This window comes from Prenolepis imparis, unplaced genomic scaffold (genome assembly GCF_030444845.1).
Source record: "Prenolepis imparis isolate NDT839.2.m4 unplaced genomic scaffold, iyPreImpa1.0 SCAF_2, whole genome shotgun sequence".
NCBI classification, from domain to species: domain Eukaryota; kingdom Metazoa; phylum Arthropoda; class Insecta; order Hymenoptera; family Formicidae; genus Prenolepis; species Prenolepis imparis.
The window spans coordinates 7,999,806-8,027,204 of NW_028141160.1; the positions used below are offsets into that span (position 1 = coordinate 7,999,806).

A 27,399-nucleotide genomic window follows, 5' to 3' on the forward strand; every position below is an offset into this window, starting at 1 on the left:
TAATAATATATTAGTTTTAAATAATATGTTATAATACTTTAAACTCGGTTAATATTTTTTGACAGAAATCAGCTGATAACTATCAAAAATATTAATCGCGAATAAAATATTATAACATATTATTTTATTTTATTTTATTTTCAACAAAACTGTTAAACTACTAATCCTCGCGATGACAGCCTCTCGATGCTACGAATATAACGCACAATGCGAATCGAAATAGTCAATCAGCATCGCAGAAAACATGCAACAATGCTTGCGAGAATCGACTTAACATGCCCTTTTTAAAAAAAATGTTATAATATTTTAAATTTGATTAATATTTTTGACAATTATCAATCGATTTTTGTCAAAAAATATCAATAACAGATAAGATATTATAACATATTATTTAAAATATATTATTTTAATATTTTCACATATTATATACACCTTCATTACCGCGCTATAGCTATAGAAATGTTATAAAATAAACAATTTCTCACTCACCGATACATATAGAATAGCGGAGTTGTAGTACACAGCACACATTGACCTGAAAACAAAATAATCAAATCAAATCAAATCAATTTTGCATTATAACACAATATAAATATAAATATGTATATGTGTAAGCTAGAATATTTAATTAGCAAATTTTTGTTTTATTGATATTTTTTAACAGAAATCAGCTAATTAAAGCGTTAATTTGCTAATTAATTTTTTAAATAATAATATGTTATAATACTTTAAACTCGATTAATATTTTTGACAGTTATCAGCTGATTTCTGTAAAAAAATATTAATCGAGAATAAGATACTATAACATATTATTTACAATATATTACTATTTTAATTTTTCAACGTATTATTATTTTAAAATTTAATTAGCAAATTAACGCTTAAATCAACTAATTTCTGTGAAAAAATATTAATCGAGTTTAAACAAACTTATATTATTTTTTAAAAGATATCATTTTTTAACATAAAACTGAAGAATGGTGCGTGCGTAGCGCGCGCTTGTGTTGTTCTAATCTTTTAAATTTGAACTGATTATTCAAAAGAAAAATGTCGTAAAACAAAATATAATATGCTGCGTGAATAAGTTGGCATATCAATTTGTCCATAGGCATTTTCTTTGGTTTAATCGCCAGAACCATTTGTTTAAGTTTAAACTATCAAGAATTCTAGAACTATTGGAAATAAATCTTCTATTAAATAACATGCTAGCTTCACACACACATATTTTTCCATGATTTATTCGATCGAAATCTATAAAGAGATGACACATATTAACGTTCTTTCTATAAAATTTTAATTCTAACTTATATTTACTTATAAATCCTAAGTAATTCTGGGCAAATAAGAACCGGTGCCGGATGGAAGGTGCTTTATAAACATTTCTAATAGTAAAATTTTCTTCTTTATTTTAAACGTTTCGTATTTACTTATATTCACATTCACTAGCGGATCCTGACGTCGATAATAGGGGGGTGGGGGGGGGTTGCAAAATTATTTTATTTAATATTTTTGGTTTCATGATTAGCTTTTATTCCAGGATTAACGACGTCGATAGCTCTTTAATGTTTGTTTTTCTTTATTTATATTTTTTAAACAAGTTCAGCAAAACTGTTTCTTTTAATTTGCAAGGTTAACTCCTCCCCCCCCCCCAGGATCCGCCAGTGTATACATATATATATATATATACATATTATATAGATATAAAGAACTTCTCGCCTAATTATTTTCATGCAACGAAATTATCTCATCATTTCGTCCTATGTCTGACTTAATCTAAACTTAACTCCTTGAATGCGTAACGAGTATAATTTACAATGTATCTTATACATACATATTGTATATATTATATAGATATAAAGAATTTCGCCTAATTATTTTCGTGCAACGAAATTATCTCATCATTTCGTCCTATGTCTGACTTAATCTAAACTTAACTCCTTGAATGCGCAATGAGTATATTTTACAATGTATATCTTATACTTTTATATATATATATATATATATAATATATATATAAAATATATATATATGTATATATACATATATATAAAAGTATAAGATACACTGTAAATTATACTCATTACGCATTCAAGGAGTTAAGTTTAGATTAAGTCAGACATAGGATGAAATGATGAGATAATTTCATGCACGAAAATAATTAGGCGAAATTCTTTATATACATATATATAATATATACAATATGTATGTATAAGATACACTGTAAATTATACTCATTACGCATTCAAGGAGTTAAGTTTAGATTAAGTCAGACATAGGACGAAATGATGATAATTTCGTTGCACAAAAATAATTAGGCGAAATTCTTTATATCTATATAATATATATTATATAGATACAAAGAATTTCGTCTAATTATTTTCGTACAACAAAATTATCTCACGACGAAACAGTAAAAGAAAAAAACAATCAGAGGATCGGGCGACAACGGAGCAATTGAGAGGTGAGCGCTTTATATAATTAATTATTTAATTTATTTTTATTAATTAATTTATTTTTATTATTTATTTATGTATTTTATTATTTGTTATTTGTAAAAATAATTGTTCAGTATCTCCGCTATACCCAGTTCTTACATTATTATTTAATATAATGCTTGCAATAATATATTCTACATTTTTTTATCTAAAAATATTTAATATTTATTCAAATATTATATTTCATGAATTATAAGACTAACAATAAAAAAAATACGTTAAGTTTAAAATTTTGTTTGTCACGCGATACATATATACTTGTATATGCATGTGTTTTGTCATATCCTTAGCATGGTCAGAATTTAGAAGGGCTTATATGGAATGGAGGAAAATACACACACATATACACAGTATCCATTGGATGACAACGTATTTTTCCATCAAGAGAACGTAATCTCTGAGACTCTGTTGGCAAAATTAATTCAAGCAGCTTTCCTTACACTGATACATATGTATATGTATATGTGTATGTATACATATGTGTTATGTATATGTGAGAAAAATAAAAGAAAAATATTAACGAAATCGCACACACATAAGACTTGGATTTTTGTATAGCAGACGCACGTGTTTTATTGTATAGCCTATAATCTATAAGGTAGATCTTCCATACAAATTTAGTTTTATAAATATTAATCAATCCTTAAATTCTCAACAAAAAAAGTCAAATTACAAACTTTGATATATTTCTCTATAATTTTTTATTTCTCTCTTTTTCTTTTCTCTTTTTCTCTTTCTTATATTCCTACATTTTATCTTTAAAAGCAATTAAAATAAGGAAACATTGATTTTGAAAAATACATATTTACACACGTTTATGTACGAATTCCGAAAACGCGTGAGTGTTATAATTAATTTAAGAGAAAATATGAGTATTTATTTAACCTACAATATTTGTTTGAAGCAATATAAATGAAATTTTGGCGAATATAACAGGGTGCATTTTGATTACACTTCGATATTGCATACTTGTGACCGATATATGTATATTGTTCGTTAGCCATAATTTTCTGACTTTGTGCTGAAGCGCTTTTAAATTACTGCGACAAAGCACGAGTGTAGCCTTTGATGTGCAAAAACGTCAGCTCCAGTTTTACACGTCACGGATATATCCCATCTATCCCGATATCTCTATCATCGATATAATTCAGAATCAAGAGAGAGTTATGCAGACGCAGCACAGAGGATCAATAGAGTATGTTCGTAAAGATTCATTCAAAAATGTTCAAGCGAGATAATCGCGGATAATCGATATGATTTCCGTAAAACGCTTTCAATCTCGCGAAGTCGAAATCAGTTCGCGTGATTTGATTTGTTTCATTCCGACGAATTCTTCTTTAAAATCCGACGAGTGTACATACACGTGCTTAATCCGCTTTGCAGATTATCGATTTCCTATCTTGAGGAAAGTAGTATCGAGTACGTTAAAAGGTACAACTTGCCTATAGGGATATACCGAGAATGAAATAGTTCGCTACTCTACCTTCGTTAAACAAGTTTTAATTCATTTGCCAAGCGTGCCTACATTCCTTCTCCCGGTGACTTTTCGAGTAATGTTAAAGTTTGAAAGTTAGCAGAAAATTGTCTCCCCGAACTCTGCTCTTATTGCATATAGCACCCCGGTGTCGAAAGAGGTACACGTTCGCCGAAGAGCGAATTTATACACCGACGCATCTACATCTTGTTTATTCATTAGATACTCCCGTCAGACAGATATCGGATTCCGCCTTCCGCGGAAGGTATATACTTCGCCAACTTAATAATTCCATTTGCGTCCTCGAGAACGTAGCTCAAATATAATTCCCGAGACTTTGAGACAGGAACAAAATTTCGCCTCTCTCCGCCTCTCTACGCTCTCGGCTTTTCACGAATTGTACACTCGCGCGCAAAACCCTACATTAATTTACAATTTTGCTCCTCATACAAATTTCTCGATTATATACAAATTAAATAAATTCGCAAATTATATACTATGCATTGACACATAATATAGGTATGCATAATTAAAAATAAGTTTATGCCAATTCGATATGTTATGTAGATTGCGCAATTTTCATTTTGCACCGCGGTCATTTATAGCTTGAACTCATTTTAATTAAATGATTACGTACATAATGATGTACACGTGTGTATGTGTGTGTAACAGTTTTCACACGTGGATAATAATAACGGAAATTGTATTTAAATAATGATAATAATGTCTAAACAGATTAAGAAAAGTATGACAAGCTCTCTCTCTCTCTCTCTCTCTCTCTCTCTCTCTCTCTCTCTCTCTCTCTCTCTCTTTCTCTGGATAAATATATAATCGTGCTTGATATCCAATACTAATACGCTATAATAATAACAACTATTAATAGCATTCCAATAAATCACATATAGCAGATCAGTGATAATTGGGAATACAAGAATAAAATCTTAATTTATACGCGTTACATGCGTCAAATCAAGCTTGCACATAGCCACACAATTCTGAAAATAATCTATAAGATATAAAAATATACAAAAAAATGATAAAAATATAAATTTCCAGTAAAACATTTTTTCCAGTGAATTTGCAGTAAAAATGTTAGACAAGAATTTATTCACTCATAATTGTAAAATTTAATTATCGTGCCTAATAAACTTGGACAATAAACATCTTTTTCAAGATGTAATTGAATCTTCGAAGCAAATGCAATTAAAACGTCCGAATTGAGAGATTTATTCAAATAAGAAATCGAGACGGAACACACAATGGGAACAATAGGCTTCTTGTGTGTATTTATTTAACGATTATTCATTTAATGGAGTCTCGCATATCTTTTCCTTCATAAAAAATTATTATTTATCGATGAAATTATGTATATCGATGAAATTATATATAAATTATTAATATCGATGAATATTCTCGGGAAAATTATAAATATTTAAAATAAGAACGTAATAGCGAGATTATACCTTCGATAAAAAAAAAAAAAAACTTACGAATTGGTGAAATTTTAGTAACAAGAGATATGAGACATTGGCAAGAAAATAGTAACCTGGCAAACAAGCCGCACCATAAAGATCGATGCTTATGTCTCGACCTCGTAACATTATTGAACATTGTTTTGACAAAGTTATATAATTCGACAAAGTCAAAGTCGTGTTGGTGATTGTTGTAAACTTTAATAATATTAGAGAGTAATATTAAAGAAAAAAAATATCGATATATATCTATATATATTGTTTTATTTCTGCAGCGCGCTGTTTAATTAATCTTGGAAACCGCGTATCTAGAACACTGCGGATTAAAAATAATACGTTTCCAAGATTAAAATTATACATGTTAACACGTTCGGATGACGTTGCTATAAGCATATTCTTGCAAAATTTTTAAAAATAGATTTCTTTTATGTTTTTCACTCTCTAAATATCGACTCGCATAATTTATATCATAATATATACACTCTGTTAATGTGATTCAATCACCGGGAGCGATATTGGTCGGATGATTATAAAAACAAATCTTAGATGATCCGTGCGAGAACTTTGTGACGTAAACAATGACGTAAGTTTTCTCATTATCGGACGAGGAAGAAGAGAAATGTTTCACCGCCTATTTCTCGCGAGTATAATAAGAAACCTTACTTTCTCCATTCAATTCTATGTTTTTCTTCTGATAATACAATACGTGTCAACGTGAGGATCGTGTTCGCGGCTACGAAAGTACCCCTTAGGCGATGGGCTATTATGGACAATTGCGCAGGCGTCGCCGCCGGTGGACTTTTTGTACGACAAGCTAACTCCGGAGGAGGGAATTTCGTGAGGGAGAAACCGACAGTCGGCGTCGAGCCGTCCTCGTGCGATCTCGCGTTCTCGCAATCATGTGAAAGAAATTCGCTGGGAAAACTTTTATATAGTACAATGACACTCCTTACTGCTTACGACTTTCGTTGAACCGCGACGTGAGAAATATTTCACAGTCAAATTCTATCGAGTGTGCAAATCTGCGGTGTGAAAATTATCATAAAAATTCATATATAATTAAAATTGTCATTTCCGAATTTCGGGAAAAGATCCATGTGCTCGCAGCATGGCTATCTTGCAGTCCTGTTGCTGTTGGCAATCCGTACGCAAAGGCAGCTATGCCTGTGCCGTTTATACTACAGTAAGTAACGCAGTGTTTGCGTATGCTTGGGTGGCATTGTTATGCAAGTCGTAAACAATAAAAAATCACATTTTCTTTATATACATTATCTTCCACGCATAATTTAGCTGGAGAAAATATGAATTTTGAAACTTTGATGTGTTAGAAAATCTCACATGTATAATAGCTATTTTGCATATTTATTTTGGCATATACAGAGAGATTTAATTTTTAATTTTTTTTCAAAATATTTTATTTTATTATGTATATTATAGTGTTTATTTTTTATATTATCTTTACTTAGTATCTCATATTAAGTAAATTTAAACTTTACCTACTTATTAAATTTTATTTATAATACTTATCTTTATTATTTTTATCTTCACTTTATGATAGAATAAAATAGAATAAAATTTTAGATTCTGTAAATATATACACGTACACATTTATAGAGAGAAAAAAATTTGATTTATAATACCATTGTCTTTCGTTTAAGAACTTGTGCAATAGCTCCGCGTCCGCCTAATGATTGATTCTTTCACTTACACGTTCGACGGTCAAACGAAATAGTGGTACGAGTCAATAACAGATGAGACAATACGTTCTAGAAGACATGATTAATGACATTGAATTAATGTGATTTTATATTAATATCATTTTTTTAAATATTTCCCTTTCTGCAATTACATAAAAAAGTAAATGTAGTAAATCCAAGAATCCAAGGTAGATTTTATAATATATTTTATCGCGAATCTTTTCGATAAAAATATGCCGACTATCACGTTATACGCAAATATACCGTATCAAATATATGTATGTGCGTTTTGTAGAATATAATATTACGTAAGAAAAGTTATATAAATATTCAATTTATTATAATTGTGCAATATTTATATCGCATTATTTAGTGCATCGAATTTAACGAATTTAAAATTTATTGTTTATTAACACAATAAAAGAAGTATTAATAAAGAATATTAATGAATAATAACAACATATATAGTTAGATCTGATGATAATTACGCATCTGATGTGACGACATGATTAAACAACTTTAAAGTTCTCATCTTTTCTAAAATCTAAATATCATAAATAATGTCAAAAATTTTATGAAAGTTTTATGGAAATTTTAAAACATATTATATGACATATTCTAGACATATATAATGTTTTAGATATATTTTGGACACATTCTCTTAACATTTAAAACATTTTTATTTTATTTTGTTTTATTTTATTTTATTTTTGTATGTGATCTAAATTTTAGTTGTGTAAAATTAAAGTTATTTTACATTTGCAAAAATTATTTATTTATTATCAGACTTTCTATACACACTTATGTATTCTATAAAATACGTTACTTAAAATTTTTCTTAAAATAAAAATTTATTTACCATGATAAATTAATAAAATAAAATAATAATATATTTTTTCTCAAGAAACTATACGTTACACATTGTGTGATATTTGTTCTTCGTGAAATAAAGAACCAAGTAAGAACATTACATATAAATAGATAAAAATGTGATAAGTACTGATAACTAATTTTATTGCAATTATATAATTTATGAAGTTAGAAGAAAACTATGCGAATATATAATAATAATATGCTATAGAGAGATAATCTAAAGTATATTGTTAATGAATTGGCAAAACGCAATAACGTAATATCGACATGTTGTCATTATCGCAACCAACAGCAACCATTAATAAAGACATAGCACATTTCATGCACTTCAATTGTATTATCAAACCGGCTAACTATTGATCAGCATATTCTCCTGGGAACATATCAATTCAATCGAAATATGCATATCTGGTGTGCGTATGTCATTGCACGCACGCATGCACACATACACGCACATTCGTACTTTTTGACACAACTTTTCGATTGCATTCTCCTGACGAAACTAACGCAACAATCGAAAAAACAAAATAAATAAAAGTATATAGCTCTAGTTTGCAATATACATATATGTATATCGGTGAAAGTTTTCGTTTACCAGCAGGATCGCGTTTAATTCAAACACTTTTTCGCTTTTCGGATACGTACCATCGCGGTGTGCATTCTAAACTTTTTTTTAAAATCGTTTTTATCTCGTAAATAAAATTGAATCAACGATGCATGCGTATGTGTCTATTTTATTGACACAGTTAGTTAATTTTAAAATTTTAAGTGTTTTTATCTAAAGGTATAGTGACATTTATTTTTTAATAACAATTTTATGACACGCTTGTTGAAAACATTGTCATATTTTTATTTCCACGGGACACAAAAAACAAACTCTCCATATTCCTAATATTCTGAGCAAAAATATCAATTATACGTTTTGTGGTAACATACGTAACTATATTAAGTATGGCTTAAAACGCGTTCATTGTAAAAATTCTTTTCATTTTTTCAGAATTATAAAGAGCGTGAAATCAAACAGACCGCGAAAACGCAAAACAAACTTCGTTAAACTGTTATCGAACAGGTTTGCGTAATTGTATAAAGGGCTTGGAAATTATTGGTATCTGTGAAACTTTATATAGTACGCAAAAGTTACATGAAAGTCATTTGTGTGAGTTTCTATGGGGCTTTAAACCGCAGGAAATTAAACGTATCCTTTAATAACCTTTGTCTTATAATTGCTAAAGTTCCGGTATCTAATCTAATTATCTTTGTTAACTTTTTTATCGATCTCTGATTATTCTTCGGACGAAGAAATGGCTTCTGTTCTGTTTTGCTGCTTACCTATTTTAATTTTTGAACTATGCAATGCCAGCTCAATTAACTTTTGCAGATTTTATTTCGTGGCTACGTAGTTATATCGCTGTTTTATCATTATCGCGAAACGTTCGGCGAAAATTCCCCCCTCCAAAAAAACACGCTTTAATTACTTGACTCCGTTAATTATCTCGTTAGTTCTCGGAACACAATTGCAGCAACCTCTGTACATACTCTGTAATGCCGCATCATTGATTTCCTCCCATGAGAGGTTTAGAGTGATATCTGATTGTGTTGTTATCTACTCTATAATTTGGTTGATGCGAAAAGTTCAAAATGCTTCACGCATAAATTTTCGAATTTTATTAACTTCTATTAGATGTTAAATTATTTTGTAATTATTTTCTTCATTTCTTAGAAATTTGTCACACAAATATATTTAGATTCTTTTTTTATAATCGAAAATTAATTGATCTAATCTGGCACACACATTTCTCTCTTCTCTTCTCCTCTCTTGTAGTCGTATTTATAATCATATTTTAAAAATACGGAATAATTGTAAATTGCAATTTAATGCAACGAAATATTACATTTTGAGCTAATTTTCGCAGAAGATTAAATTGATTTTATTGAAAAGTTTGATAACAGTTTGGCACACGTGTGCTCTCACTTGATCTATAAAACAAAACTCAAGTGTCTATAATAAATATGGGCCTGAAACCGAGGGTTGCGAACGCTTAGTCAGCGTTTCATGGATATCAGATGGCGACGAGGCAAGAGGAACGTAACTTCGAGACGCATTTTCACTTTTTTTCTCTCTCTTTTACCGGTCTCTGGTGCACGGTTTTAGCGACCCAGCTTGCGAGCCCTTTTAATTGTGTACAGAAATTTAAAAAAAAGGAACGTACGAAATTTAAGGACCTATGATACTGGACCGAGAAAATTCAATTTAAAACTTTATCATGTTGAGAGAATCAATAACGTTTATACATACGGTAATTACGTTGTTGTATATGTTAGCTAAAAATAACGTTCCAGGAAAACGTTTGAACAAGATACATTTAATATATGTTTACAATAACTATTCATATTATATAAAAAATATTATAATTAAATTATATTAAATTATTGATATGAAATATGTTCATATATGCAAATTAATGATTTATTTATCATTTTCAGAATATAATTTTAATAATCTTTTACAAAACACACATGTCATGCATATATTTTAATAAAGGTATGCTTTTAAATTTGAAAAGAGCAATTGAGTAAATGGAAAAAAAATTAAAAGTGGAATAGAATATCTCTTAATGTCTCTCGCAATGCGCGTTTTTAATTTTTATTCTTTTACTATAAAAGAGTATAGAACAGCCTAAAAGCAATTATATTTTGCTCAATTTCGACACAAAATTAATGCAAGATAGAGGAGTATGCGGCAATTGCGCGCGCGCGCACTTTTCTATTACTTTTACATAAATTAGCATAAAATAATGATATTCCGGGTGAGTGAAGCGAGCTATACTGATCGATCGAATTATAATAGAGTTTTCCTCTCCATTTACCACAGTCCTCTTGATTCTATATTTTTTTTATTTTTTAAGTAAACGTCAACCTTTTTCTTTCTTCACGGAACGAAAATTAATGCAGATGCTTCATCTATATGAACTTGGCCCTCAAGTTTTAATAAATTAAGTTTCCAATAAAGAGAATGTGATGTAATAGTCATTTGTAATGTTATTTGTAGTCAAAGCTATAAAAAATGGTATTTTAAAAAAATTTTTAAAAATATAATAAAACATAGTTTTCAACATATTATTAAAAGATCGATTTCACATGTTTATCTAATTTCTTTCTCACGATCAATATAAGAAATTAATTTCTGTGATTACAAATAAAAAAATTCAATTTTATTGTTAAAGATAGCATTATGCTAAACGAATGTTAGGCAAATGCTAATAAAATCTGATATTTATAAGAGAAAGAGAGAGAGAGAGAGAGAGAGAGAGAGAGAGAGAGAGAGAGAGAGATGCATAGTAGCGCAAATATTAATGTAAATTAATGCAATATGATATGAAAGTACAATGACAATGAATTATCCGACTTTTCATTTAATCTAAAGTATCAAAAGCGCCGTGATATGCTTACGCAACTTGTTGCAACGTTAATTAATATAGTTTCATGTTTTTGCCGTGTGCGTGCTTCTGTGAACAAACACTTCGAGCAAACTCGGACCATAAACCCTTGGGAAATTTGTTTACCTAATAGAGCATACCGCCCCTCCTTCCTCCCCCTCATTCAATTCTTTTTTCTTCAGCTAAATTATTTTTAACTTTGATAAAAAAATGTTGTGCAAAGTCTATATTTTTCTTCACAGAGTTTTTAAATTAAAAATTATATAAGTCTTGCCTCTTCGACGTTTCAATCCTATATTTTCGTAAAAATATCACATTAACACATTATTTATTAAATAAAATTTTGTTTCTTTAAAAATAAAAATTATGAGTATAAATTAATATCCCAATAAATTAATATCTTTTTATAAATATAATATAAAATTAACATACATCATTCTAAATTTGATAAATATATCGTACGCGCGGTTATATTATACGCGTTTATTATTGCATTGTATTAAAGAAACACACGCGATATGTTTTAAATAAATCTTCGCGAATAAATCGACACACACATTCGCGTCTATATTTCGTAAAATAAATATTTTCACACCGAGCCTTCTATCGCAATTTCTTGTTTCTTGTTGCTTCGGGATAATCCATTTTTCCAATCATTTTCACAGATGCACGTTCGATTAACATCATATGTACACATACATCCATACAAAATTACAATGATTGTCCATTATTTCACAATCGGTATTCTCGATTATTTTTTCTGGCTATCTTTTGTATACGTTACGATATATGTTACGATGCACTGTATTTACAAAATCACCGATTCGCCGAATGTACCAATTGAATCACTTCATATAACTTTTGTATAACAGAAAACAATGATTGCCCGACTGTGTACAATGTGGAAAAAGCCCGAAACGAAATCGCCAATAAATTCATTCGCCACACCTGTTATACTGGCGATTGGATGGTAAAAAGTTTCGAAAATTACGCGAATGCAGCAAATATATATACGAACGTGACTATCATGACCTTTATCATTATCTGAACGTCAGGGAAAAATCTCTTGTCTTCAGTAATCCATCTCGATAATCTTTCAATAATCCTCCTGATTCTCTCTCGAAATGCTTGATTGCATTTGCGATTATCATAAAAGGCATATTGATCATGGGATTTCGCTTATGTCAACATTAAATCTAATGTGTTAATTGGATTTAATTAAGACAATCGCATTTTCCTGACTCGCGCGTATATATATAAAATTTATTTCGAAGAACGACCCGGGAGAAATTGGAAATAATAGCGATGCGCTTCGATTCGACGAGTGGATTCGGGATAGACACCTGTTACTAATATCGAAAGACATTGATTGTATTCGCCCACGCTAATAAACTAGCTAGAACGATTGACTATCGCGAAACTCGGCACCCCGACACTCGTTTCGGTACGCAAAAAATTCACTCTGGACGAGCAAACGATGCAGAGCGAGCTCGATCGTTCGCTGCTCGCGGCTTTAAAAGTTCTTTATGATGATAAATGATGCGGTTTGTGGAAATTTTCCTGAAGAACATTATGAAAATCATTCGAACTGTGATTTATGAAAACACGAACGGGGTTAAAATAAAAAAATTAAGAGGAAGTTGAAAGTAAAATTGCAGAATATTCAATAGAAATCGATTCCCACAAATTTCAGAACAAAAGGCTTCTCGCGCGCGCGAAATATTAATTCAAATGCATAATGACAGTTTAATGTTTCTCGACATTTCGAATTCGCGGTTTGGCTCTCCAAAGCGATCGTATTTTGACACGCATATCGAACATATGATATATCCCATATTAATTCGATAATTTCGGCGCGATATATTAGATTCGCGTATTTAGAGTAATTTTTTTATTTGCTTCTCAGAATATCGCGTGATGAATGAAATGTAATTGGTGAGAAAGGAATATTCAAATTTTAATTATTTATTATAAGATTATTTATAATAGAATTAATACCGTAAATTTTAAAATTATAATTTTTGAATTTGTTTGCCAAAAAGCAAAATTTACAAAATTACTCCACATGTTTCTTTTCATAAATGAAATATTATTATATAAAAGTTATAAATTGGACGTACGGCGGCACGTAGTTATTTTCGCAAAAAGAAGGAAAAGAAAATGGAATGAGAGTATATTTGTTTAATATCGATGAATTACCGCGGTACCGATAACAACGTCGGTGACGTACGATTCTATGCGGACGATATCCCCTGCTGACGCTCCCAGAATTAAACTAACTCGAAATTATTGTATGTCGGACGTACATGTCCTCCTTCCCGCAAATTGGTAACAGGATTGCCCCCGAGCTTGCTAACGCGAAATCGAATTATTCTCCGGATATTGAACTCGTGTCGTACATGCCTGTTGTTTTTCCATCTTCCTTTTATAAAATCGATATCTAGATATATCGACAAGTAAGAGCTGAAAAATCTAGAAACTAAAACAGATCCTAAATATACAACGTAATGGAAGAAGAGATTGAATTACACGTTAAAACATTATTAAAACACGCAGCTCACCGGGTTTATCAAATTATGCAGAGATATTATCCAGAGTGACCCGTTTAACAACGATAATGTATGAATATTCCTAAAGCTAAAGTTAATTGGAATGCTAATGAATAAATTATCCTTAATTAATCATTTTAATGAAAAATAAATTATAATCTCTCTCTCCCTCTAATATATTTAGTAAAATTTATAATACACTTAATAAGATGTGATTGTTTGTCTTGTTCCAATAAGGAAAAATAAAATTCACACAAATTTGAGTCTGAGTCTCGAAGAACTTCATCCTCAATCGATCTCCATTATATTGAAATGGTGTATTTTGTGAAAAGAAATTAATGGTATCCTCCCTATCTACTCGCGGTTCTAGATATACTTTGCACTACTAGTATCAGCTACCGGCACGGTTCTTCGAGAGGAAAGTCAATACCTCAAGGGGAACGTTTCTCTACCAGAGTCATCCAGTTTTCTGGAATCGGGGACCATATCACCAAGTAAGTGGACAATAAATAATAAATAGTACTCTAGTGAATTTAACGGTATTTGGTTTTTTTCTCCATCGTAACAAAATTTTTGATCTCACGCATGAAATTGTTCTCGAAATTGTCTCTACCTATATCTGAGTAGTCTTCGCTTCTCGCTTAAAACGATATTGCTTGTATTGCTTCAGCCACGGTTTATTTCAACGGAATGCTGCTTGTCTGCTCCTGCTGCGGCGTGTTGTGCAGCCTCCTTCTTTTGTACGGCTTGTACAAGGTAGGGCAAAATTCCAGAGTAATCATTAAAGCGCCGTCTAATAATTCCACTCCTTTATTTATTTCTAATAATTAGATATTGCAGGAGATTAATTTGGAAATATAGAGACATAAATCCCGGTTTAAAAGCGGTAGTAAAATAATTCTACTTCCTTATTTATTTGTAAAAATTAAAAATTGCAATCATTAATTTGAAAATATAGCTGTAGAACCTAAATTATTACCATCTCTATTGTTATATTAGATTGTTGCATTATTACATTAGATAGGGAAAAATGTCATCCTACTCTTTTACACGTCATCATTATTTTACTCTTTTTCTTTGAAAAGACAATATAATTGGTACGAATACTTGTGTAGCGTATATGTGAGCAAACAGCTAAATTTGCATTGTACTATCTCTCTCTCTCTTTTCGTCTTTCTCAAGACGTAGATTTTCACGTTTATTACATTTACCACTCAATCCCATGAGAATGCAGTAGAAGATACATACTACTTTTGCTGTCACTTGGAACGTGAAACAGTATTATCGCTGCTCCCGAATGGATGATATGAAAAGCTACTGGTGTAATATACACACGTTATTCCCGAGAGATACGTGCCATTAAACACAGAATAGACAATTGAATGAGCAATTCGAATACGCTGTCGTTAATAAATTTATTCATATATATGTATTTAATTCTTAATGGAAAGTCCAAATCTTGCTGATTATTTTTAAAATTTTTTATTTATAATTTTAATGTATCCTTGAATATAATCAAATAAAGATCTAAGTTTAAAGATAGCTGTTCATATACAGCTATTATTCATTGCCAAGACTGTGACATATAGCAAAACATGCGTATTGATTCTTTATTTTTGTTTCTTTCACTCTATGACTATAATATCGATATATTGCTTTCTTATATTGACTGAGTAAAGTTTTCATGCAGTAACATATACATGTAAATCATCAATAAACGTCGTATATAATCCACTTTGCGTGCGCGATATTATTATGAATGATAAAAATCATAAACTTGCATAAGCGGTTAGCAAAAGAAAGAGAAAAAAGAGAAACACGAAGCGAAAATGCATTAAAGACCTTAATTATTCTGAGTACCTGCTTGACTGTAACGAATTTCATTAATCAAACAAATTGTGGCATTCACGCGATACAACGTAACGTAACGTAAAGTAATATATTTATGAATATTAATAGCTAAACACTGATAACACGAGAGGAAGCCTTTTGCAAACATTAAAAAAAATGTTTGATGAAAAATACCTGGTACGTTTCATATTCTACCGCTTTACATTACAGAAATTTCATTACTACGCTTTATTATTTTAATATCAAAGAATCATTAAACTGAACCGCATAATTAAAATCGTCGAAATTCAGGAACGTGAAATGGAACAGTTTGCGAAAATGTTTTCATGTAGAAAATTCTATGTGTAATTTCTATATAAGTTGTTTTATGAATATTACTCATTCTCTCCGCGTAAATTTTCAGGATCACAAGATGTTGCTGCTTCCATGGATTAGCGTAATTATCGCATGTAGCATCGTTGATATAGCACATTCGCTATACTTATTTATTGTCACAGTGAGTATTATATAGTATTCTTCTTCATATATTGTATATATATTTGTATAATAAAAAAGAATTTTCAATTTCTTGCGATTATACAGAACTTAAAATTGTCTTTTTTATTATTTTAAATATTTTAATATATTTATCGAATAATACAATTAATTGGATCATGTTTAGAAAACTAGTGTATTTTTCTGTGTTTCATAATGTATTAATTGGTAAGATAATGTTTCTTGTAAAATTAGTTTGACGAAAATTTTATTAAAGCAAAAATTGACTTGAGAATCAATAGAAAAGGGGCGTAAATGTTTAAAAACGAAAACATTCTTGTAATAAGCATTCTTTAATTATACCCTTTTTCCAGCATATGAAATTTTCTAATTATCAATATCTGTTTAATATTTTATTTGTTTATACAACATTTCTTACTGAATTTATAATAAATCAAATCAATAAATCCAAGCATCTTGTGTTAATAAATTTTTTATTTCGTTTGATGTAAAATATTTCTGCATTTTCTCTGTTTATTTTTCCTTTATTCTCACTTTGCCATATTTGAAATTTATGAGTACCGGCTGCTTGAAAGCTTCGTAACTATTTTAGGCAGCTCTGTCCTTTGCGAGAGAAATATCAAAACTAAACTTGGCAGTCTTTTAAAATAAATCATGGAAAATCCAAATATGCATTCAAGACACGAGGACAGACATAAGTATACTTTTACGTCCCTTTTCAGATGTTTATGACATTCTTCAAACACATTTACAGATATGAGATAAGATATTTTGTATATATAAAATGTTGGGAAATTTTGATCTATTACAGTCCGAGTTTAATCCAGCAAAAGTTATGCTCTACACGTTAAATTTCTTTCTACTCTGTTTAAACGTGAGTACATTCGACTAAGTTTAATTACTAAACAATTTGTCATAGTTGTAATTTATAGTTTTTGAAACCTATCAAACTCGTATAAAGATTTATATTTTGTATAAGACACATATTATTAAAATTATAGTTGTATAAATCATATAAAATTATATGTATAGTTCTATCATTCACAAATAATAATAAATAATTGAAAAAAATACTTTTTTTTTTAAATAAAATAAAATAATAAGTAGAGAAAATAAAGAATTAAATTAAGAATTTTAAATTATTAATTAAAAATAAAGAATTATTAAATTAACTAAATTGTGTTGACAATTTATATGCATTTATGCACTGCAAATATTATATCAGCGCAAAACAAATATTGTTACAGATATATTCGCTTTTATGTGTCATCTCGCAGTATCAAGAGTACTCAGCTGGTCGCGGCACTGCTGCACATGACTACGAATATAGGGTCAGTATTCCGAAAATTTCGCAGAGGAAAAAACAGTGGGATGAGGGACGAAAAGTTAAGTGAATTATTTAGTCGTACTGCTTTATTCGCGAACAGCTTATTAAAAGATGTTGTAAATATTAAAAAAAAAAACGCGTGTATATATTAATTTGCGAACAATTAATTTAAGATTAATTAATCATTTAGACATATATTTTCTGTAATACTAGTAAATGGTCTGATATCATTAGACAACGAAACGACAAGGGAGACTAACGAGAAGTCTCTGAAAGAAAATGCGATCAAATGTTTCCTAAAAGCTAAGAAAGCAACGAAGTAAGGGGACATTGGTAACAACTTTGTTACGTCAATTATCTCATAATCAATGTCACAAGGGATATCGATCGTGTGTGTGTGCGTCAGGAATTCTGTTATATTTGCAGTCTCCTTTATGTCGAAGATATCTCGCGCGTATTTCCTCGTATAAACTTTATATCCCTCTGTATATACAATATCCCCATATATAATCTTTTAGCAATTCTTATAAAAGCTGACGTATCGATCAATGTACAATTTTCAAAAGTTTCTCATTTTTTAACGTGTAATTTCTATCGTCGTTTTGCTAAATCCCGCAACCCACGTTCCGAAGTTTTTTTATTCGCGCAATATATTACTTATATCTCATACAATATTTCCCTTGAAGATTCCAGTGGTGAAATACGTAACCCAACCACCGACGACTACGACCGCTACCACGTCGTGTCTAAGTTCGCGAAAAGGTGTCACCAACAATGAAACAAAAGCTACGCCGACTCAGAGTCCCACGGCATGTCACAACCTTCTCTTATCGGAGAAAAGTCCCACGGGGGGTCGGTTATCAAGGAAACACGTTCAATTTCCAGATACATCGACATTGCCAAGTCAAATGCAGAGATCAGGTGAGCGCATACGCATTTTGGGAGTGACTAAAAATAAATTTACAAAATCTGGGGCAACGCGCAAGAAGAAGAGAAATGTCGCGTCCTCGATATCAGTTTACCTCGATATCACGTCGCGCTCTCACACATTTCATCACACGTGCCATTTTCATTAATCTGTGTTGAAGCTCGGTACCAATTTTCAGTTATCACTGCCTGCATCGTTTGTCATCGAAAATTACGTGTAAAACTACTTCGTGTTTTGACATTTTAAAAGAGATTAAAAATGCGGTGCGTAATTGTTTTATGTAAAATATCACATTTTCGAAATGAAGTTGTCGCACGTCAAAATGTCTATCAGGAAAATCAAATTTAAGTGTTTCTTTTTTTCTGGAAAAAAAAACTCGAAAAAAATTCTAAATAATTCATAAAAGGAAACTCTGTGAGCAAAATAAATTATATCTCGTATAAATATGTCCAATAATATCACACAAATATGTAAAATAATTTACTTTTCGAATAAAATTCAGTGAAAAAAATGTAGGATACATCGAGACTATCAACTATTTCTTACACAACTCGTGTACTATTGAATTTTGCTATATAAATAAAATTGAACGGATAAACGAGAGACGTTTCGAAGTATTTGTTATACATAAATGTTTCAGAAATACCAATAGCAAAGGACCAAGCGAAATGTTCGCCGAAAATCGATCGTAATAAGGATCGTTCAAGGGCTTGGCTGAAACCTAACGATATAACGATCCTAGTTAGCCAGTCCTCACCGTCGAGCGACGAAGAGCATGTCGATTACTCGTAAACAGTATGAATACTCGACACACACACAATGCAATTGTTAACAGTCAGTAAATATGTACATATATAATATGTGACTCCTATACGCGCATCCATGGAGGACGTGTATTATCAGTGTGTAAATACATCGATAGATTTTTTTATATAAAAGGAAAGAGAATCTTTTATAAACGTCATTAATTTATGTAACCTTCACTAATTATATAATAGTTATATATAATAGCGCTTGCTAGACAAAAATCTCTCATTTTCAGTTTTCGACCGAATCTGGATCGAAATCACATAAATTGTTAAAATATAGATTTAAAAAGAATACAAGGTTGAAAAGAGAAATTTATAAATAAATACAGAATTACTATTTTAAATGATAAAGTGAAATAAGGACCCAAATACGCGAAAGTAAGCAAAGGTGCTACAAAAAAGACAAGTGAAATTTAAGCAGTTATCAAGGCAGTTATAAATATTTTATGATAAAAGTCATTAATTCAGTTTTTTGTATCTATAACATGTGATATAGCTAAATAATTCATTTTTATTGAAATGAAATAATATGCAATGTATTATTATCTGAATTCGACAGGAAGACGCACGGAAGATTTTCTAAAATATTGTATCTTCCGATATAAAATAATGTTTCTTTCAGATTTAATTTTTCAGCAACTTTCCGAACGTAATTAAATATCTATTTGATTTATGCTTTCTGTTTTCAAGCGCGACTAATCTAACGCAAGTCCAAAATATAATACCAAATTCATTATAATATATAAATTATAATTATAATTTGTTTATGCATCGTCGACATTCCATTTATGTACTACAATTAATTTTCAATTTACTATATAGTACAGATTATATTGCAGGTGAGAGCACATATTTGACATCAAAAGATGCTTTTATATTTTGAAAAACTATTATTGTATACATTGAATTTTATTTTCCCTGCGTATAATATCAAACAGAAATATATAGTTAAATAATTTTATAAATTTTTATTTATTTTTTATTTAATTTATAATTTTTATTTAATTTATAATTATTTTTTATTTATTTTATAATAATTTTATAAAATTTTATTTTATTTTATTTTACAAATTTTTATTTAGTAATTGAACTAATAAGTCAATAATAATAATACTCACTCCTTAGTTGCTCCGCTGGTACCCAACGCTTTCCCAGACCTCCTGCTCTTCTCACAATCAGATTGTCAAGATCAGTTACGTTGATCTGAAACATAGAAATAAAATTCAAATTGTAGAAGCACACAAAATAATTATATAATTTAGAAAATTATTATTGTATATTAAATTTTATTTTTCATGCGTACAATAATAAAAAGAAATATAATTAAATAAATTTATAAATTTTTATTTAATACAATTAATACAATTAATAAATTTTAATTAAACTAATAAACAAATAATGAATACTAACCCTAGAATTTATTCCACCGACGTCTAATGCCGCCTCAACCTCCTTCTTCTCTCTTATTTCCATTGTCGCTCCTTCATGGCACTTATTAGAGAAAACAATTAATTACAATAAGCGCACACTCGCAAAAACAGATAATTACGTATGATTACGCGCGCACTTATCATACTCGAATACCTAGCTGTTAATGGCTGGCGATGCGCGCTCGATTGTGGCGGGAAGATAGCGTGGGAGAAGCGCGCGAGCCTCGCGACGCGTCATCTCGACATCTCGATATCTCGATATCTCGATGTCTCGATGTCTCGAAAGACTAACTTCGCATGCACAGCAGAGGTTATAATGAACCGTCGAAAATGATTAAACTATGATTTATCAATTAAATGCGTAGCGATTTGATCCGTCCCGCATTCACGATATTTCGTTACTTATGAATGATATTAGCAGCTTTACATTGATACGATGCGTCAATATACTGTCACGCGAATAAAACGAGCAAAATATTTGCTTCGAAACAAAAATTGTCGTTTCAATAATACACTTACGAGTTACTTAATCGTAGAAATTAAATAATGCGCGAAATGATATTCACTAATCATTCAGAGATCCCGTAATACTTCTCGCAATCGCGGCTCGAAAAATAATGCGTAACAAAGTCGCTGTTCGAGAGTCGCCGCGCGATGAATGACAACAATGTGACAGGGCATGTAAACAATATAATGATATGCCACGCGACGCCGAATGCTGAGTTTATGTACTGAGCAATCTAACATTATTAAAATAAGATTCCAATTATGATTTACTCACTATCGCAATTAAATGTCCCCGATTCAGAATCAATCTGCCCCACGTTTGCAATGTACGTTTCGCTACTGACTCCGGCAATCCGGCTCTGACTCCGGCTCCGGAACGACGTCATCAGCGTCACGTTACGGCGGGAGAATGCGGAAAAGCGCGCGAAGTTTAAATACGATTTAGAGACTAATTTCATATGCGCACACACAAACAGCAGAGATTTTAACAAATCATCGATCGCACAAAAATGTATTTATATACGCTATGCAGTCGAAAATTGTTAAAATATACTTTTAATATTTGACAATTATTCTAAATTCCATGCAATATTATTAATAAAAATGTTTGATATATTACCTTTTTAATATATAATTCTATTTTGATATATAATTCTATTTTTTTTGTCAAATCGATATTTACTTTATTTTATGCGAAATATTTACTTCGAAATGAAAGCGTTGCCTTGATATACTTATGAGTTACTTAATCGTACAAATTATGTAAAATTACATCAAAATTCATGTCAAAATAACTACTTTAGCTATCTGAATACACGTATATAATCTTCATCGTCATAGTAATATTGATGTAAAATAACTACATTAAAATATATAATTAAAGAAAAAAAGGCGAGAGGCAAATGCCATAATGTTTTTGAACATTCTGTTTCTACATTTTAAAATATATAAAATATAAGATACATCTTATTTTCTATATGGTAATATAGATTTTTATAATATAAATTTCATCTCTCTTTCTCTTTTAAAATGAAAATCCGCAGTTATATTTTAATGTCAAAATATAAATTAAAAGTTACAACATATGATTTGGTTAAAGATAGTCTAAAAAAAAATTGAAACGTTCAAGTTTATTAAAGATTTTTAAATAATCTTGTTGTCCTTTTAATTTTTATTAGCTCACTTCTTATCTGTATTATTTATATATGTATATATTTTTTTAAGTCTTTCTTTATTTACACATATATTCTCTCTCTATGTATATCTCTCTTTAGACATTTTAATATATAATAGAAACCAAAGATAAGATCTAATTAGAAAATAAAAATGTAGCTTATATTTCAACGAGAGATTCGTTTTTTTATTTTATTATGTTATGCTTGCTGTGCTTATCCAGTACGATTTATAAAAATATCATAATGTACCACAAAATTATGTAATATTCTATTATATTTTTTATATACTTTTCTATTTATAGATATATATATATTAATATTCTATCTACTGGCAGTAAAGAGAACGTTATGATTTATGCGTGGTTTTACGTTTTGCTTCAAGTTTATAAAAAATGATATAACCACGGATCCCATACGGCGCGGATTCATTTTACGTATAATAGATCAAAAAGTTTGTACGCTGGTATGCTGATGGTACCATCATAATGTGCATATAATGTACAGTTGAAATATTTACAAGATTAATTTTTGGCTCGCTTTAAACAATTGAAAATTAAAATTTTTTAACCGCGGATCCCATACGGCGCGGATTCATTTTACGTATAATAGATCAAAAAGTTTGTACGCTGGTATGCTGATGGTACCATCATAATGTGCATATAATGTACAGTTGAAATATTTACAAGATTAATTTTTGGCTCGCTTTAAACAATTGAAAATTAAAATTTTTATACCGCGGATCCCATACGGCGCGGATTCACTTTACGTATATTAGATCAAAAAGTTTGTACGCTGGTATGCTGATGGTACCATCATAATGTGCAGTTAATGTAATGTTAAAATATATGAAAGAATAATTTTTGGCTCGCTTTAAACAAATGAAAATTAAAATTTTTATACCGCGGATCCCATACGGCGCGGATTCATTTTACGTATATTAGATCAAAAAGTTTGTACGCTGGTATGCTGATGGTACCATCATAATGTGCTAATAATGTACAGTTGAAATATTTACAAGATTAATTTTTGGCTCGCTTTAAACAATTGAAAATTAAAATTTTTTAACCGCGGATCCCATACGGCGCGGATTCATTTTACGTATATTAGATCAAAAAGTTTGTACGCTGGTATGCTGATGGTACCATCATAATGTGCATATTATGTACAGTTGAAATATTTACAAGATTAATTTTTGGCTCGCTTTAAACAATTGAAAATTAAAATTTTTATACCGCGGATCCCATACGGCGCGGATTCACTTTACGTATATTAGATCAAAAAGTTTGTACGCTGGTATGCTGATGGTACCATCATAATGTGCAGTTAATGTAATGTTAAAATATATGAAAGAATAATTTTTGGCTCGCTTTAAACAATTGAAAATTAAAATTTTTTAACCGCGGATCCCATACGGCGCGTATTCACTTTACGTATATTAGATCAAAAAGTTTGTACGCTGGTATGCTGATGGTACCATCATAATGTGCAGTCAATATAATGTTAAAATATATGAAAGAATAATTTTTGGCTCGCTTTAAACAATTGAAAATTAAAATTTTTTAACCGCGGATCCCATACGGCGCGGATTCATTTTACGTATATAGATCAAAATGTTTGTACGCTGGTATGCTGATGGTATCATGATAATGTGCATATAATGTATAGTTGAAATATATAAATAATTCATTTTTGTCTCGTTATAAAATATTAAATATTATAATTTTTAAGCCGCTGACCCCATACGGCGCACAATTATATTACGTGTATTATATCATAAAGTTTGTAGGCTGCTATGCTGATGGTACCATCATATCGTGCAGGCAATGTACAGTTAAAATATATGAAAGATTAATTTTTGGCTCGTTTTGAAATATTGAAAATTAAAATTTTTAAACCGCGGACCCCATACGGCGCGGATTCATTTTTCGTATATTAGACCAATAAAGTAGTACATTGGTATGCTTATGGTGCCAAAATAATGTGCATACAATACACTGTACAAATATAAAAAGATTAATTTTTGGCTGTTTTTAAAATATTAAAAATCATACTTTATAGCCGCAAACTTATTAAAACTCAAATTCCCATTATGTGTATTAAATGAAAAAATTTGTAGGTTCGAATCTATTTGGGACAGAAATAATCTGCATATATTGTACTATTAAAAATACAATTAATTAATTTTTGGCTCTCTATAAAATATTAAAAATCGATACTTTATAAACGCGAACCTTATATAACGAAGAATTATACTATGTGTATTAAACGAAAAAATTTGTACGCTCGAATCTGTTTGATATACAAGTAATCTGTATAAAATATACTTCTAAAAAGAACAATCGGTTAATTTTTAGCTCTTATTAAAATATTAAATATCGATACTTTATAACCACGGACCCTATATAAAGCAGAATTATATTATGTGTATTAAACAAAAAAATTTGTACGCTCGAATCTGTTTGGTATAAGAGAAATCTGCATAAAATGTACTATTAAAAAAAATATTCGATTAATTCTTGGCTTTTTTTAGAATATTCAAAATCGATACTTTATAACCGCGGACCTTATATAAAGCAGAATTATATTATGTGTATTAATCGAAAAAATTTGTAAGTTCGAATATATATTTGGTATAAAAGTAATCTGCAATGTACTATTAACAAAAAACAAGCGATGAATTCTTTTTTTTTTTATTATACTAGAACAACACAAGCGCGCGCTACGCGCGCGCCATTCTTCGGTTTTATGTTTATTAAAAAATAATATAAAATTTGTTTAAACTCGATTAATATTTTTTCATAGAAATCAACTGATTAAAGCGTTAATTTAGTAATTAAATTTTAAAATAATATGTTAAAATATTAAAATAGTAAAATGTTGTAAAATTGTAAATAATATGTTATAATATCTTATTCTCGATTAATATTTTTTGATGGAAATCAGCTGATAACTATCAAAAATATTAATCCAGTTTAAAGTATTATAACATATTTAAACTAATATTATTATTTTTTTAAATTTTATTTTGAACAAACTGTCAAACTGCTAATTCTCGCGATAACAGCCTCTCGATGCTACGAATATAACATACAACGCGAATCTTGACAGCCAATAAGCATCGCGGAAAATAGACAACAATAAGCTTTGATATATGCGAGTATCGATTTTACATATCTTTTTTAGAAAAGAAAAATAATTCAATCTTTTTGTCATGCAATTACTCTGCCATGAGCATAAAATATTAAATTCGAGTCAAAAATAATAAAATAATAACTCGCACTTTATATATCGTAATTTTATTATGCGCAAAGTAAGAATGTAGAGAAATTAAGTAGTACGAGTCAACAATTTCTCAGTACGCCTTTTCGTCGCGCAATCATTTAATCAATAACATAAAATTATAAATGCATGAATAGTGTATTGTTTGCAGATTATTTTGGTACCATAAGCATACCAGCGTAGTACCTTTTTAGTCTAATATACGTAAAATTAATCCGCGGCGTATGGGTTCCGCGGCTTAAAAATTTTAATTTTCAGTATTTTAAAACGCGCCAAAAATTATTCGTTTACATATTTCAACAGCACATTGCCTGCACATTATGATGGTACCATCACCATACCAGCCTACAAACTTTTTGGTATTATATACGTAATATAATTGTGCGCCGTATGGGATCTGTGGCTTAAAAATTTTAATTTTCAGTATTTCAAAACGCGCCAAAAATTATTCGTTTACATATTTCAACAGTACATTGCCTGCACATTATGATGGTACCATCATCATACCAGCCTACAAACTTTTTGGTATAATATACGTAACATAATTGTGCGCCGTATGGAATCCGCGGCTTAAAAATTTTAGTTTTCTATATTTTAAAACGAGCCAAAAATTAATCGTATATAAGTTTCAATAGTGTATTGTTTGCAGATTATTTTGGTACCATCAGCATACCAGCGTACTACCTTTTTGGTCTAATATACGTAAAATTAATCCGCGCCGTATGGGGTTCGCGGGTAAAATATTTTAATTTTCAATATTTTAACGCGAGCCAAAAATTAATCTTTCATATATTTCAACAGTACATTGCCTGCACCTCAAAAATTCATCGATTATACATTTTAATAGTACATTGATTACAGAATTATTTGGTATCAAGCAGACACCAGCGTACAAATTTTTTAATACGATAAACATAAAATAAGGATGCGTCGCACAGGGTCCGCGTCAAAAAAGTATCGATTTCTAATATTTTAAGAAGAGCCAAAAATTCATCGACTATACATTTTAATAGTACATTGATTATAGAATCATTTGGTACCAAACAGACACCAGCGTACAAATTTTTTAACTTGATATACATAAAATAAGATTACGTTGCATAGGGTCAGCGGTAAAAAAGTATCGATTTCTAATATTTTAAGACAAGCCAAAAATTCATCGATTATACATTTTAATAGTACATTGATTACAGAATCATTTGGTACCAAGCAGACAACAGCGTACAAACTTTTTCATTTGCTATACATAAATTAAGGATGCGTCGCATAGGGTCTGCGGCATAAATGTATTAATTTCTAATATTTTAAGACGAGCCAAAAATTTATCGATTATACATTTTAATTGTACATTGATTACAGAATCTTTTGGTACCATGCAGACACCAGCGTACAAATTTTTTAATACGATAAACACATAATAAGGATGCGTCGCACAGGGTCCGCGACAAAAAAGTATCGATTTCTAATATTTTAAGACGAGCCAAAAATTCATCGATTATACATTTTAATAGTACATTGATTACAGAATCTTTTGGTACCAAACAGACACCAGCGTACAAATTTTTTAACTTGATATACATAAAATAAGATTACGTTGCATA

General features: G+C 30.0%; 1 protein-coding gene and 1 long non-coding RNA gene across 5 annotated transcripts; one reads left to right on the forward strand and one right to left on the reverse strand.

Moving 5' to 3' along the window:
* Positions 1-6,310: 6,310 nt before the first annotated feature.
* Positions 6,311-20,130, forward strand: LOC145949081 (uncharacterized). Of its 4 annotated transcripts, none has more exons than XM_083058787.1 (9): positions 6,311-6,624; positions 14,368-14,491; positions 14,668-14,753; positions 15,957-16,025; positions 16,252-16,344; positions 17,155-17,217; positions 17,591-17,728; positions 18,357-18,591; positions 19,239-20,130. In XM_083058787.1, exons 1-9 carry the CDS (start codon positions 6,550-6,552, stop codon positions 19,388-19,390), a joined length of 1,035 nt encoding a protein of 344 aa, XP_082914913.1. In that variant the 5' UTR covers positions 6,311-6,549; the 3' UTR covers positions 19,391-20,130. The 4 variants fall into 4 exon arrangements, with proteins under 4 accessions (XP_082914913.1, XP_082914914.1, XP_082914915.1 ...); XM_083058788.1 differs by having other exon boundaries at positions 17,591-17,674; XM_083058789.1 differs by lacking the exon at positions 15,957-16,025 and having other exon boundaries at positions 19,239-20,129.
* A 325-nt stretch (positions 20,131-20,455) lies between these two features.
* Positions 20,456-21,668, reverse strand: LOC145945983 (uncharacterized). The gene is made up of 3 exons (XR_014426956.1): positions 21,619-21,668; positions 20,818-20,898; positions 20,456-20,610 (listed from the first exon to the last, which is right to left on the reverse strand). It is a non-coding gene; the product is annotated as an uncharacterized LOC145945983 (long non-coding RNA).
* Between the last annotated feature and the right edge of the window lie 5,731 nt (positions 21,669-27,399).

What these genes read in the sequence shown, in the direction of transcription:
- LOC145949081 (XM_083058787.1), top strand. Translation starts at nt 6,550, where the DNA reads ATGGCTATCTTGCAGTCCTGTTGCTGTTGGCAATCCGTACGCAAAGGC. An exon ending in ATCGGGGACCATATCACCAA is followed by an intron (nt 14,492 to 14,667) that starts GTAAGTGGACAA and finishes GTATTGCTTCAG; the next exon opens with CCACGGTTTATTTCAACGGA. An exon ending in TATACTTATTTATTGTCACA is followed by an intron (nt 16,345 to 17,154) that starts GTGAGTATTATA and finishes GATCTATTACAG; the next exon opens with TCCGAGTTTAATCCAGCAAA.